The 16,811-nt window shown below is 35.4% G+C and overlaps 1 protein-coding gene across 2 annotated transcripts in view; it reads left to right on the top strand.

The window, feature by feature from the left end:
- Nucleotides 1-16,811, top strand: part of GABRA2 (gamma-aminobutyric acid type A receptor subunit alpha2) — a 129,496-nt gene that overhangs the window by 99,501 nt on the left and 13,184 nt on the right. For both annotated transcript variants that reach the window (XM_070505956.1, XM_014857141.3), the window contains exon 9: nucleotides 16,162-16,364. In XM_070505956.1, coding sequence (XP_070362057.1) covers nucleotides 16,162-16,364 — 203 coding nt within the window. The remainder of the gene's footprint in view (nucleotides 1-16,161; nucleotides 16,365-16,811) is intronic.

A 16,811-nucleotide genomic window follows, 5' to 3' on the forward strand; every position in this document is an offset into this window, starting at 1 on the left:
ATTATAACGATACTCTGAGATTCTGTTATAATTCATTTAAATTAATTTTTATATGCTTTCAAAGTTCACCTTTTAAGATTCAGTTAGCAGGAACACAGTGAACGGTTGGAGCATCTGTGTTTCAAATTTAATTATGTTAGCCAAATTCAGAGATTTGTGAAGTTGCCTTGTTGACTCTCAGTCATCTGCTGCTATCCGTTCATTCTTTACTTCCAGAAGGTTGCCTATGTTATATATTGATTCATTTTCTTGCTAAGTATTACCCAGTTTTTCTGGTCATCTATCAAATTCAGCTGTCCAGAACACAACCATAAATCCAGAAGAAGAAAATAAATAGACATTGGAGTAAGAACATGAGAAGTTATAAACCTCATGTATTAAAATCGAGGCACTAAGCTTCAGGTTTCAGCGCTGACATGTGAAGAGCTGGCAAGTTGTCACTCCCGTCCTTACAACAGGAAAACGCTGAACAAACTGAAAATTAAAGACTTTTATTGCATTCGTAAGAGAATTGCAGTGACAGGAAAAGTGCCATCCCAAACTGTGAAGAGGCAGGCACATTCAGAGACACACAGCTAAGGATTTTTTTTACCTGGCAGAGATGCTGCTGAAGCACCATACACTGGTAGAGACTGTGTCCTAGTGTGAGAGGCCACAGTCTCATGGGCTTTGCCCACCAGATTCTCAAGGTAAAGATCTGAGAAATATCCCTTCCTGACTATGGCAGGGGAAGGGGCAAGGAAGAGGAATCATCCTGATATACACCCAGAGCCTTCTCCATAGCAAAGAGTGTAGGGACTTAGCTACAGCCTCATCCCAGCTGACAGAAGGGCATCCCTCCCACTCCAGCCCCCCAGCCTTACTCTCTCACCTCCGGGTGTATGCAGCAACAAAACTCTGTCAACAGAGATCAGAGCTTCAAGGAAATAGATTAGGCCTGCTGCAGCCAGTGAAGGGAGCAAAGATAATGAGGGATAAAGTTGCACTAGTGGAGAAACACTCATGAAGTTTACAGCCTGAGACACAAGCCTCCTGGAAGCCTGAGATTTAATCATAGGATTATGGAACGGTCCCCCTCCTGTACACCTTACCACCACACCAGTAAGGCTCCAGTCCAATAGCAGTAGCTTACAGCAGAAAGAGCTGAAGACACAGACTCTTTGGGAGGAGGAGTTTGTTAGCAAGTTCAAAGTCAGAAGAGAAGCCACAGCAATAACATGAAAGGAACTTAACTGCTGTGGCACCCATAGCTACAGCAAAACTTAAACACACCCCAGCTTCTGGCCAGATTAACACGAAACCTCCACTAAAGGGCTGTTTATCTCAGTTCCTATTATCCAAATCAACAGAGTCATCTTTCAAGAAAAACTTATCAGTGATGTATGTCAGTTACCTCAATACAACAGGGAGGATAAAAATTAGAAGGCATGCCAAAAGGAAAAGTAAAAACCCAAAACCAAACACAGTTGAAAGAGAAAAAACAAACAACAGAACCAGACTCAGATATGATGCAGGTGTTGGCATTATTAGACAAGGAATTTTTAAATAACTATAATTAATATGTTAATGTCTCTACTGGAAAAAGTAAACGACATGCAAGGGGAGATCAGTAATGTAAGCAGAGAGATGGGAACTCTATGAATCAAAAAGAAGGATAGAAATAAAAAACCCAGTAACAGAAATGGAGAATGCCTTTCATGGGCCATCAAAAAACTCAACACAGTGAGGAATGAATCAGTGAGCTTGTATATAGACCATTAGAAAGTTCCCAAATTGAAATTCAAGCAGGAAAAAATAATTGAATAAACAACAAGAAAACAGCACAAAACATCTGGGAAGTGTGCTACAATTTCAACAAGTATAACACACTCATAATTGGACTATCATAAGAAAAAGTGAGAACAGAGCAGAAAAAAATATTTGGGGTAATAGTTGCTGAGAACTTTCCAAATATTAATGACCGAAACATAGATCCAGAAAGCTCAGAGAACACCAAGAAGGATATATACAAAACAAAAATAAAAAACAAAAAAAACATACCTGGTCGTGTCGTATTCAGACTCAGTAAACCAAAGACAAAGAGAAAATGTTGGAAAAACTAGAGAAGAAAATAGCCACCTTAACTATAGAGGAACACCAACCAAAGCAATCTCTTTGAAACAAGAAATACTGACCATGTCACTACCCTGTTTCAAACGAACTCTATAATGGTTTCCCACTGCTCTTGACAAGAACTTTTATCGCCTTGACACCATCAAACAGACCCTGAATAGTCTGGCTCCTGCCTTCCTGTCTGGCCTCATTGTCCATGAAACCCTTGTCCCTCCCCTTGCCACCTTGCAGACATCTCTCTATTCCTCTTAAAAGCCATGTTTCCCCCATCTCTGGGCTTCTGTGCATCTTCTGTCCTCAGTCTAGTATCTTCCCTTGTCTGGTGACCCCTTTACCTTTTCTCCTGATTTCTTTAGGGAAGCCTAACCCAATTTCCCAGTCTGCATAGATCACCTGGTTGCAGTTCATCATAGACCTTGCCCAGTTGTAATGTTAGGTTACTTTATGCTCTTTAAAAAAAAAAAAATCTCTTAGACAGTTTCTTTTGCTTACATTCCATTCACAGCTCCACAGTGTCCAACATAAATTGGGAACTAAATGTATGCTTGCTTTATGAAAGAAGGAATATATTTCTTGTAATTATCCTAATAAATCAATGCTTATCTATTACAGACCATAGGGGGAGTAGTTTCAATAAATATTTACTAATTCATTTAAAAATTATTCAGTGGCCTCTTACCCTTTGCTAGTCACCCTTTAACATTTTGGGAAGAAGACAAACAAGCTCTAATCCATATAGTTTATTGGGGTATACAATCATGTAAACCAACAGAAAATCCAGAAAGGACATGATCTGATAGAAGTATGCATAGGACCAAGTTATACGTGCCTTTAGGGACAAAAATCTACAGAAGGGACAGACTCAGCTGTGGGACTGCAGCATTAGTAGAATGTGCACTCCTTGGGTGCAGTAATCTTTGCTATTTTGTTTGGTTTGTTCCTGGTGCCTGCAAAACTATCTAGCAGTTCGTAGGTACTCAGTAATTTATTAAGAGAAGGAATAGGCGTTAGCTAAATAAGAAAGAGGATGGGTTGTTACCTCTTAGGAAAAGATTCTAGATAGAGGAAACAGTACGTTGCCCAGATTGACAAATTGCCCAGACTGACAAAATATTCCTGTTACTGCAACTTCAACGTGGAATGTGAAAGCGGCTTCATTTAGCTAATGGGAGCCTTTCACTGAGTAAAGGACTTCAGGTAGAAAAGAGTTTGGGGAAAGGGATATGAGTTTTGGATTTACTAAACCCATGATATATTCAGGTAAGCAAAGAGAAAAATTTGCAATCCCTCACCGTGTTGTCCACGCTGTAATAAACCTTTGAAACATTTTCTTCTAGATCATAATCAATAGTTTCTGAATTCTCACAGATCTTAAATTAGTGAAATTCAAGTTTAATTAGGTTTTGTGGCAAAGATATGTTATCAAAGTTCCAATTTCTGTCTCTAATATATAGAAGTTACAATGTTTTTATCACTCAGAGGCAGTACAGTTAGAAGTTAAAATGGCAACTTTAAAAATGAAATAAAATTGCAACCTTTTATAGTACAGTTATGTTGTATTTGTAAATGTTATTTTTTTTTTGGAGTAGGGGAATTATTGCTTTGCCCAGTGGACTGAAGTGGGAAAAAACCCTTTTGTTATCAAATGTCTGTTATTTCTACCATTTCTAGCAGTAACCAGCAGGTGGTATCAAACAATTTTGTATTTCTGTTGTATCATGGAGTTTCTGAGACTTTTCTTTCCTGACTTACACCGCACACTCCAGCTACAAACGCTCACACCAAACGTTTGATTAGCATACAGGTCTAAAGAAGGATTTTGTTTTGTTTTTCTGATTTAAATCTGTCTTGACTTTGCTTGCAGGGTGATATTTTTTTCACACACTCACTGCGGTATCTTTATAATAGAGACACTGCTTTATATGCAGTAACTCATTTGGTCACTATAACAACACTCTGGGAAAACACTATTTTTAATCCCCACTTTACAAATGAGGAAACTCTGGTACAGGGAGGCTGGGGAACTTCCCCAGGGTCCCAAGATTAGAACTCAGGCATCTGGCCGTGGCGCCCACAGTGTCAGTCTCTGTGCTCGAATCACTTCCCCTGATTTGATTTTCTTCTTTCGGTGCATATTTTTACCCAACACTTAACATTCATTTACTTTGATACCATTTGCTCAGCTACTCTGAGTTGAAGTTTCAGCTACTATGAACTATGAAGTTGAAATTACTATGAGTTGCTCACCTACACCTTGAAATAAGAAATATTGCATAGAATAAAACTAGAATATAAGAGAGTTATCTGTTAGATATTGTCTTTGTATGAGGAATGATCACATATATTTCAAATATATACATAAGATTTTTGTATTAAGAACACTTTAAGATACTTGTCTTTTATTTTACTGAAAAAGAAACTTCAGCCTTGCAAAGAAGTAGTGAGTTATGGTGGTCACACAAAGGCAACAAGGGAAGAAAGAGTGTGTTAAAGAAATGTTGTGGGAACATTCATTTATGGAGACCCTACTAGGTATAGAAAAATGCCCATTGTTGGGAGATGCGCATGTGGAGGTTTTGTGACCTTTCCAAGTGAGTGCATCTCTTTATTTAATGCCCAGCTCTTCTTTTTAGAGTGTAATCAGACCAGGTGAGGCTCAGCTAGCAGGTAGAAAAGCTGGCATATGAGAATCTTATCCTTGCGGTGAAAAGAAAAAAAGGAAGGGAGGGAGGGAAGGAGGAAGGCACTTACAGTCAGTGTTAACAATTTTACTATCAAGTTTCCAAAATCAAATGAAAGAAAATAAAATTTAGATAAGGAAAAGATTTGAATATGGTGAAAAATAGCCTCATAGTAGATTCATATTAAAATCGCTATGACGTTTTATTGGTTTGTATGACTAGACCCAGATCTAATTTTACACTAGCACTGTAGACTTAGAATCATAGTTGAATTTGTGGTTTGCCATAATTTGAACTTGTGGTTTTTTTCTAGGTTTTCTTTAAATTAGTTAGCATTCACGTATCCATCAGTTGTTCCCAAGAAGTCACACTTGAATTGGAAATGATAAATGTCATCAAGTATCCCTTGTTTAGATAAAAAAAATTTGTATTTTTTTTCTTAACACAAAAGCAGAGCAGGTTTACTGCAGGGGGAAAAAAAAGAAAAATAAAAAAAAATGTATTCCCTTCAATGTTAATTCCCAAAAGTAACTCATATTACCATCTTAGATTGTATCCTTACAGATTTTATCCTTTCACGTTTTTCTGCTAAAATACGAAGTAAAACAATAAAAAATTAGTCACAATCCACTTTCTATTTCATCCATCAAAACACATACTACCTTCTCTCCCAAAGTGGTAACAGAAAGTCAGCGTCCTTTTTGATTTTTTGTTTACCAAGTTCATGCAGGTATATCTATATTGATACACAAACCAAGTGCATATATTTTTGAAAATTGAAACATGAAATATTTATAAGCAAAATGTATTGTAGATATATTTGCAGTCAATGCATGGTCTTCCTTTATGCTTTGTAATATTTGTTGTGGTATTATTAGTTTGGGTATCCGACAATGTATTAAACTATTTTCCAATCAATGAATATGCCAATATTGGCACTTTTTTACTTTTACAAGAAGTGTTCATGTGAAGAGCCTTGTGTATCACTTATTACTGTAAATTTTTCTACTGTCTTTTCAGTAAGATAGATTTCTGATAATAGTAGTAGTAATAACAACAAAAATAAGAATTAAAATAACTAACATTTACTGAATACATATAGTGTGCCAGGCTTTGTGCTAAGTGCAGACTTACCCTTCAAAACATCCTTCTACAGTAGATACAGTGTATAATTCCACTTTGTAGCGGAGTAAAGTAGTGAGAGTAGTTGAATAACATGCTTAAAAACACAGAGGAAGCAAGTAGTGGAGCTAGGATTCAAACCTAGGCAATCTGACTATAACGCCTTCTCAGGACATAGCCATGCTATTAACTAGTATTTTTTACTGTTCTGCCTTATGTAGAAGAGGAATTGCCAGGTCTCAGGGTAGACCCATTCAAAATGTTAAAAGTGACATAAACAAAAATGATGGTTTAAGAAATTCCAAAATCCCATACCTTCATAAAAGCATTGAATAAAAATGGTAAAAGTGTCAAAGCTAACTTTTTCAGAACTTTGGAAATTAACCAAAGGCATGCAGCAACCATAGGGACACGTTGAAGAAAAAAATGGCTGAATTTTTGAAAGAACAGTAACATTTGTGGTGTTGCAATTTACCATGGTCACATCCCCACTCCCTAGCTGAGTGGTATCCTTGAAATTAATAGCCTGAATTCTTGATACCAGAGGGAAGAAAACAGAGCTCGTTCAAAAAAATTATCAACACTTCATCTGTATGGTGGCAACCTGGAAGACTCTCTCAAAAACCTTGTCTTTATTTCACCTGACTCAGAACTCCCCTAGTGCCAAAGCCATTACCTGGGGGATGCCACTGAAAGTGTTTACAGGAACATGTTTTAGTTGCTTCTGTTTGAAGCAGTAGACAACATTTGGGGCAAACAATGAGCTAACTAAAAATTTGAGATGAGAGGCTGAGGAATTGATTGTACACAAGTAATTTGAAATGCACTGACATGTTACTTGGAATCTGGAAGGCCACATGCATACAGAAAGCTATGTGAATACTCAGAAAAGACCTGAGAAATCTTAAGGTGTAATCTCTGATTGGCCTTGAGGCTCTACACATGCAGGAAGTGGATGCTAAGTCAGAGCTGTAAACTGCCTGGCTGAATCTTGAAGACATAACCCAACCTGCACACAGAGTCACTTGGCAAAGACAGAGAATGTTTTGGTTCCAGGTATTTAAGGAAAACTATCAAATCATTAGATAACCACTAAGCTAAGAAAATAGAGACTTCAGTGGCCCAAAACAAACATAATACAGACTTTACAGAATTAGTTAAGAAAAGTCACAAAACAAACAACAAATACAACAAGCAGCAATTGACAGCAAACCCTGGAAAGGGAAAGAATATGATTTTCAGAATTGCCACATTACAATATTCAAAATATTCAGTTTACAACAGAAAATATGAAGCATACAAATAAAAAAAGAAGGTATAGCCCATTCACAGAAAAAAAAAGAGAGAGATTCAGTAGAAACTATACCTAAGGAAGCTCAGGTATTAGAATAAGTAGATGGACGTTTTAAATAAGTTATATTACATAAAATAGAAGAGCTAAAGGAAACCATGTCTACAGAATAAAAGGCAAGTGTAAAAATGACATCTAAGTAGAAAATAGCAATAGATAGAAGTTATAAAAAGAAATCAAAAAGAAATTCTGTAGTTCAAAAACAGCATAACTGAAATTAAAAATTCACTAGAGGAGCTTAACAGCAGATTCAAGCAGTCAGAAGAAGGAAATAGTGAACACAGAGAAAGGATGGTTAAGATTATTGAGTATGAAGAACAGAAAGAAAAAAAAATGAGGAAAAAAAATCAGAGCCTAAAAGCCCTAAGGTACATTATCAAGAATGTCAATAAATGTATAATGGTCGTCACAGAAGGAGAGGGGAGAGAGAAAGGTAAAAAAAATATTTAAAGAAATAATGGCCCCAAACTGTCAAACTTAATGAAAAAGACTAGTCAACACATCCAAGAGCTCAATAAACTAGATACAGAATAAATCCAAGAAATCTACAACTAGACACATTGGAATCAAACAGCAAAGACAAAGACAGACAGAATCTTGAAACCAGCAAGAAAAAAGTGATGCCTCATGTAAAAAGTACCATCAATATGATAAACAGCTAACAAATCATCAGAAACCATGGAAGCCAGAAGGTAGTGTGATGTTATATTCAAACTGTTTAAAGAAAAAGATTGTCAACCAAGAATTCTATATACATCAAAACTATCCTTCAAAAATTAAGATGTTCCCAGATAAAGAAAAACTGAGTGTCTTTTGTCATTGGCAGAACTGCCATATAAGAAATGCTAAAGAGAATGATTTAGGCTGAATTGAAAGGACAGTAAGCAGTAACTCAAATCCACAGAAAGAAATAAAGAATGACAGTAAAGATAACTACACAGGTGAATATAAAATACAGTATAAACATATTTTTTTGTTTGCAAATCCTTTTTTCTTACCTTATTTGAAAGACAATTACACAAAGCAATAACTGTACATCTATATTGATAGACACAATGTGTAAAGATGTAATTTGTGATAATAACATAAAGTGGGGGATGGAGCTATAAAGGAGCAAAGTTTTTGTATACCATTGATATTTTTTTTTTATTAATTTAAACTAGATTGTTTTACATTTTAATCCCCAGGCCAAACACTAAGAAAAAAACTCAAACATGTATAGTAAAAGAAACATCAAGGGAATTAAAATGATACATTATAAAATATTTACTTAAAAAAGAAGGAAGTAGTGAAGGAATTGAGCAACAGAAAGATATAATACATATAGAAAATAAATAGGAAAATGGTAGAAGTAACTTCTCAGTGATTATGTTATATGGGAATGGATTAAACTCACTAATTAAAATTCAGGATTGGCAGAATGGATAAAAAAACAAAAACAAAAACATGATCTAACTATATACCGTCTACAAGAAACTCACTTTAGATTGAAAGATGAAAATAAGTTTAAAGTAAAAGGATGGAAAAAGATATTCCATGCAAACAATAACCAAAAGAAAGCTTGATTCACTACACTAATAATAGACAAAATAGATCTTAAAACAATGAAAGTTACAAGAGACAAAGAAAGACATTGTAGAATGATAAAAGAGTCAATCTATCAAGAAGGTATAACAATTATGAAAATATATGCACCTAACAAAAGAGCATAAAAATACATGAATCATAAACTGACAAAAGTGAAGGGAGAAATTAACAGTCCAACAGTATTAGTTGCAGAAATTCAAAGCCTCATCTTCAATAATGGATAGAAGTAGACAGAAGATCAGCAAGGAAATAGAAGACTTGAACAACAGTACAAGCCAATCAGACCTAGCAGACATCTACAGAGCCCTCTACTCAATAAAAGCAGAATGCACATTCTTCTCGTGTGTACATAGAATATTCACCAGGAAGACAATACATCAGGTCACAAAACAAGTCTCAATAAATTTAAAGATTGAGATCATACAACGTATGTTCTCTGACCACAGTGGAGTGAAATTAGGAATCAATAACAGAAAAAATGTTGAAAATTTACAAATATGTAGGAATTAAATAGGAAACTTGTAAGAAGAAATCATAAGGAACATTAGAAAATACTTTACAATGAGTGGAAATGAAAATACAACATACCATAACTTGTGAGATACCACATAAGCAGTTCTCAGAGAGAAATTTGTAGCTGTAAACTCCTACACTAAAACAAATTTTAAAAAATCTCAAATCATTAACCTAGTTTTCCAACTTGCAACTAGAAAAATAACAGCAATAAGAAGGGAATTAATGAAAATTAGAGCAGAAATAAATGGAATAGAGAATAGAAATAATACTAGAGCCAATCAACACACAACCGTAAATTGGTTTTTTTAAAGGTCAACAAAATTGACGAGGCTTTGGCTAGACTGACCAAGAAAAAAAGAAGACTCAAAATTTAAAAATCAGGAAAACAGAGGAGATGTTACTCTTGATCTTACAGAAATAAAAAAAAGATTATAGGGAAATTCTTTGAACAATTGTATACCAAAAAATGATATAACCTAGAATAAATGGACCAATTCCTAGAAACAAAAAATTACCAAATCTGACTCGAGTCTGATTAAATTGATAATAACTGAAGCTATGAAGTGAGTAATCAAAAAAATCAAGAAGAGTGATGTCAGCAACATGGCAGAGCAGACTGTTCTCTTTATCTTTCCTTCTTTTAACTACAACTAAATGGGCATTCATTGACCATTGGAAGATACTCACACAACACAACAGGACACCTGAGGGACCCATGCAGGTATACATCTGAAGGTTGATGGACTGGCCCCCCAGGAAGTAGTGGAGAGAGGTGAGCACTCCCCAACCCTTCCCCAGCAGCACTGCAAGCACACATGAATGCTTTTCTGGCTGGGACCATACCTAGTGCTACTGTGGTCCTGCAAGTGAGAATGTGCCTTGGTGTGATTGTAAGAAGAGGTTATGGCAGCCCTGAACCCAAGCACGAATGCTTTCCTGAGCAGTGGGAGAGCCCACCATGCTGCTGCGGTCCCAATGAGTGGCCCAGGCTTGGATCCTGCAAAGAAGGCCCACCCACCAAGCACAGCAGCTGGTGCAACCATAAAAAGAGGTGGCAGCAGATCTATCTGTGTGCATGCAAATGCTTTCTCTGCCACCAGGAGTGCCCATAGTACTGCTGCATCCCAACAAATGGGAACACACCTTGGTGCAACTGTAAAAAGAGGTGGTGGCAGCCCTGAGCCCACATGCAGATACTTTCCCAGCCAGTGGGAGTGTGCACCATGCCCTCAAAACTTCCAGCATATGGGGTGGGATCGGAAACACAGCTCATGCTTCCCCCCAGCAGTAGCAGGTGGAATCTGTGGCCTGATACTACCAAGATGCACCAGGAAAGGATTAGTTCCAAGCACCATGAGAAGCTACAGCAACAATTCAGAGCAGAAGCAAAATGACAAGTCTTCACAATCCAACCCTGAAGTCACAGAAATTTAGAATCTAAATAATAGAGAATTCAAAATAGCTGTCATAAAGAAACTCAATGAGTTACAAGAAAACTCAGAAAGACAATTCAATGAGCTCAGGAATAAAATTAATGAGAAAAAAGAAATACTTCATCAAAAAGGTTGAAACTATAAAAAAGACAAGCAGAAATTCTGGATCTGAAGAACACAATTGGATAAAAAATAATCTAGAATCCTTAAAAATAGAGCTGACATTATGGAGAAAAAAATAGTGATTTTAGAGAATAGAAATATGGAAACTTCAGGTGGAGGAAGAGAGAGAACTAAGATTTTTAAAAAATGAAGGAATTGTTTGAGAAATAACTGACTCAATGAAGAAATCAACATAAGGATTATAGAGGGAGAAGAGAGAGAAAGGAGCAGAGAGCTTGTTCACAGAGATAATAGCTGAGAACTTCCCAAACCTGTAGAAGGAACTGGACTTACAAATACACGAAGCCAATAGCACTTCTAATGACATTAATGCTGAAAGACCTTCTCCAAGTCATTTAATAGTAAAACTGGCAAAAGTTGTGACAAAGAAAAAATATTAAGGGCAGCAAGACAGAAGAAAATAAACTACGAAGGAACCCCTATCAGGATTTCAGCAGATTTCTCAGCAGAAATCTAACAGGATAGGAGAGAATGGAATGATATATTCAAAATACTGAAAGACGAAATCTTTCAGCCAAGAATACTCTATCCGGTGAAACTATCCTTCAAATACAATGGAGAAATAAAAGTTTTCCAAGATAAACCAAAGGTGAGGGAGTTCGTCATCACTAGACATCCCAACAAGAATTTATCAAGGTTGACCTCATGCCTGGCACAAAAGGGCAAAGGTTTACAAAGCTTTGAGCAAGGAGATAAATAGACAGAAAAAAATTAGAAAACTACAGCTCTCTTTCAGAACAGGGTAGCAAATACTTAATTATGCCTTAAAAGGTAGAGGGAAAAAAAGCATTAGAAGTAACTATAAATCTTCAACTTAGTCACAAACTCACAACACAAAACAGAATAATTTGTGACAACAGTAACTCAGAAGGGGACGAGGAGGAGATGGAACCTACTTAGGCTAATGGAGATAAGAAGCTATCAGAAAATGGGCTATCTCCTCTATGGCAGTTTTTATACAACAAAGGAGCCAAGAGCATACAATAGAGACAGGAAAGTCTCTTCAATAAATGGTGTTGGGAAAACTGGACGGCCATGTGCAAAAGAGTGAAAGTAGGCCATTGTCTTGCACTGTACACAAAAATTAATTCAAAATGATTAAACATTTGAATGTAAGACCTGAAACCATAAAACTCCTAGAAGGAAATATAGGCAGTGCACTCTTTGACTTCGGACTTAGCAGCATCTTTTTGAATACAATATCTTCTTAGGCAAGGGAAAAAAAAAGAAAAAGTTAACAAATGGAACTACATCAAACTGAAAAGCTTCTGCAAGACAAAGGAAACCATGAACAAAACAGAAAGACAACCCACCAACTGGGAGAAAATATTTACAAATCATGTATCTGACAAGGTGTTAATTTCCAAAATATATAAAGATCTCCTTCAATTCAACAACAAAAAAACGAACAATCTGATCAAAAAATGGCTATAATTACCAAGACAAAAAATAACAAATGTTGGAGAGGTTGTGGAGAAAAGGGAACCCTCATACACTGCTAGTGGGAATGTAAACTGGTGCAGTCACTGTGGAAAACAGTGTGGAGATTTCTCAAAAGATTAAAAATAGGAATACCATGTCATACAGCTATGCCACTACTGGGTATTTATCCAAAGAACTTGACAGCAATAATACAAAGAGATTACTGCACCTCTATGTTAGTTGCAGCATTATTCACAATAGCCAACATGGAAGCAACCCACGTGCCCTTCTACAGATGAATGGATAAAGAAGATGTGGCATATATATACAATGGAATACTATTCAGCCACAAAAAAGACAAAATCATCTCATTTACAACATGGATGGATCTTCAGGGTATAATATTAGTGAACCAAGCCACACAGAGAAAGACAAATACTGCATGATTTTACTCATATATGGAAGATAAACACGTGGATAAAGAGAAGAGATTAGTGGTACCAGAGGGATTGGTTACTGGGTAGTGGGTGAAAGGGGTAAAGGGGAACATATGTATGTTGACGGATAAAAATTAGACTAGTGGTGCAGAGCACAATGCAGTCTATACAGAAATTGATAAATAAGAATGCACACCTGAAATTACACAATGTTATAAACTATTGTGATCTCAATGAAATAGGTGGAAAAAAAACTCCAAGATAGGCCCAAGTCCAGATAGCTTGGTGATGAATCTACCAAATATTTAAAGAAGAATTAACACCATTTTTTCTCCAACTCCGAAAAAGTAGATGAGGAAACTTCTTGACTTATTCTATGGGGCCATTTGACCACGATATCAAAAGAAGACAAAGAAATCAGAAAGAAAAAAAACCATTACAGATCAATATCCCTTGTGAATATAGATGCAAATGCTCTCAACAAAATACTAGCAAACTGAAAGCAGCCACATATAAAAAGAATTACATAACATAACCGGGTGTGATATATCCCAGGAATGCAAGGTTGGTGAACATGCAAAAATAAATCAATGTAATACAACATATTTATGGAATATGGAAGAAACACTTAATCATCTCAATAGACACTGAAAGATAAAATCCAACAACTTTCATGAGAAAAACACTTGAAAAACTGGCAATGGAAAAGCACATCTTCAACCTGATAAAATGGATCTTAGAAAAGTTCACAGCTAACATCATATTTAGAAGTTAAAGATTAGAAGCTTTAACCCTAACATCAGGAACAAGACAAGGACATTTGCTTTTGCCAGTTCTATTCAACATTATACTGCAAGTTTTAGCCAGGGAAATTAAGCAAGAAAAACAGATAAAAGGAATCCAACGTATAAAGCAAGTAGTAAAACTCTTTTCACAGATGACATGATCTTACATATAGAAAACCTTTTATGGTAAACCACATAAAAACTATTAGAGCTAATACCTTTAGCAAAGTTGTAGGGTACAAATTGAACACAAAAAAATCAATTGTGTTTCTGTATACTAGCAATGAACAATCTGAAAAGGAAATTAAGAAAACAATTCTATTTACATTAGTATCCAAATGGTAAAAAATACCTGTGACTTGACTTAACCAAGGAAATGAAAGATTTGTACACTGAAAACTACAAAATATTGCTGAAAGAAATTAAGGAAAGTCTAAGTAAATGGAGCTTATATTAATACAATCATGTAAAAATAATTATAATGGATATGTATACCATGTTCAGGGATTGGAAGACTTAATACATTTATGGTGGCAATGCTGTCCAAAACAATAGATTCAATGCAATATCTATCAAAATTCCAATGAATGTTTTTTGCAGAAATGGGCAAACTGATCATAAAATCATATGGAAATGTGAGGGACCCTGAATAGCCAAACAATCTTGAAAAAGAATAAGAAAGTGAGAGAACTCCAGCTTCTGGATTTCAACTTACCCTGAAGCTACAGTCATCCAAACAATGTGAAAATTGCATGAGGACAGACATATAGACCAATGCAACAGAATTGAGAGTCCAGAAATAAACACATCTATCTATGGTCAATTGATTTTAACAATAGTGCTAAGATAATTTAATGGGGAAGGAAAAGTCTTTTCAACAAATAATACTGGCTAACCACATGCAAATGAATGAATGATGCCACCTACCTCATACCATACACAAAAATTACCCTCAAAATGGACCAAAGACCTAAGTGTAAGAAAACATAACATTCTTAGAAGAAAGCATAAGTTTAAATCTTTATGACCTTGGATTAAGCAAAAGTGTTTTAGATATAACACCAATTTGTAATTCCTGTTAAAGAGGACGTCCATTGCCCCACGTCATCCTCAACACCAGGACAATATCAATCTTTTAACGTTTTGCTAACGTTTTGCTGATGGTATTGTTTTAAAAAGGCATCTCATCGCTTTGTTTGTATTTCCTTGACTGCTAGCAAAGTTAAATACATTTTCATATATTGATTTGTCACTTGCTTGCTTATATTGTGTGTGTGTATATATATATATATATATATATATATATATATATGAGGATATGGTTGTGGTTTGTGGGTATGTGTGGGTGTATCTGTCTTGTATTTTATTTAGTTATTCTCCTGTACCAAATTCTCAAAAGAAAATATCTTCACAATCTAAAACCTTTCAGTTTATGCATGCAAGCGCAATGCATTTCTGTAAATGTGTTTTTTGTAATATTGACTGAGCAGCAGATGAACTGAATTTATTTTTCTAGCTTTTATCCCTACTACTACCTTCGTATTCCTAGATGCATTCTCTCATGATTAAATAGAATTATTGCTATTTTTAATTATTAACTATTGTGGATGAGAAAAACAGCTACTTTAAGGGAAAAGCAAAAAATAAAATACAAAAAATTTAAAAATATGAATGAACGTTTCTTTAACATTTTAATTCTCTTTTCATTTAATGTATCCCCTATGTACATAATTAAACTTCTGTTGGATCTCTGATAAAGCAAGTAATTGTAGACATTTTGACTACTGATATTACAACTTACCTCCTGAATTGTTGTTTTCTCTTCACTTAACCATTGTGAGTTCCCTAACAACTGGTAGAAACGCTTTACAATGAAAGGAACTAGACTATTTTTTAAATCAACGAAGGTGTAAAATATTCCTTAGAAGGAATGATTTACATTTTACAATGTTTTGGTTTTAGTTGCTTGTTTTATTTTCTATAGATTCTAAGCTTCACTGTGAAAGAAATTATGTACTGACGATGCCAGGCAATCCAGAATTAATTCCCTACTTAGGCAGCCATACTTAGAATGAAGAACTTCTTAATCATAATTCCATTGTGATCATTGGTGTGGATGTTTGATCCATTGCTTAGCGTGATTCAAATAAATGATGAACAAATTAATGTGAGACTTTGTGTAGGATTTTTTTAAAAATTAATATTAATGGGCAACAGGTTAATTTAAAGTAGTTACTTTCCTCAGGAAATTCTACTTTAGTCTCCACCAGTCTTTTTAACCTCACCAGTACTTAAGAAGAGAAAAAAAGGATTCATACAAACAAAAATGAAAACTGAAAGCATTTGAGTCAGTACTTCACAAATTATAATAACCACTTATGACAATTAACTTTGCACTGTTCTGCCAGTATTTTTTTTTTTTTTTTTAGTGGATAGGAGTGGCACTGAAAGTAGCTTTAAGAAAAAGAATATTTCCAATGCTATCCTGCTAGTGTCTGTTGATGGTTTTGGTCCCTATCTTTTCTTCTGCAGGAGTAACAACCGTTCTAACAATGACAACTCTAAGCATCAGTGCTCGGAATTCTCTCCCCAAAGTGGCTTATGCAACTGCCATGGACTGGTTTATTGCTGTTTGTTATGCATTTGTGTTCTCTGCCCTAATTGAATTTGCAACCGTTAATTACTTCACCAAAAGAGGATGGGCTTGGGATGGGAAGAGTGTAGTAAATGACAAGGTAAGTGAGAACTTCCTTCTCACCATGATTAAGAGAATCTCCTAAGAGATTAGCTTGTAACAGATAAGTTCCCAAAAATTGACATTAAGAACGTTCAAACATAAATTATATGCATAGGGATCATAGAGTTTTCTTTTAAAGTATGCTCTTGCCTGAAATCCTTTAGGAGTGCTTCTGGTAGTATTACTTCTGTTACTTCCTAGTATCTGTTAGCTCTGACTGTGTGTCAGGCACTGTGCTAAGATTTTTACATATGCTCTCTCATGTAATCTTTACGACTTGATAACTAGGGTCTCTTTTTAATTCTCACCTTTTTCTTATGAAGAAGCTGAGGCTTAGTGAAGTTACTTATTTGCCCAAGCTCACACAACTAGTCAATAAGTATACTTGAACCCAGATCTGTCTCATGATTAAGTTCATACTCTTAAACACCACACTGCTTTGTAA

This window comes from Equus asinus, chromosome 3 (genome assembly GCF_041296235.1).
Source record: "Equus asinus isolate D_3611 breed Donkey chromosome 3, EquAss-T2T_v2, whole genome shotgun sequence".
Classification (NCBI taxonomy): domain Eukaryota; kingdom Metazoa; phylum Chordata; class Mammalia; order Perissodactyla; family Equidae; genus Equus; species Equus asinus.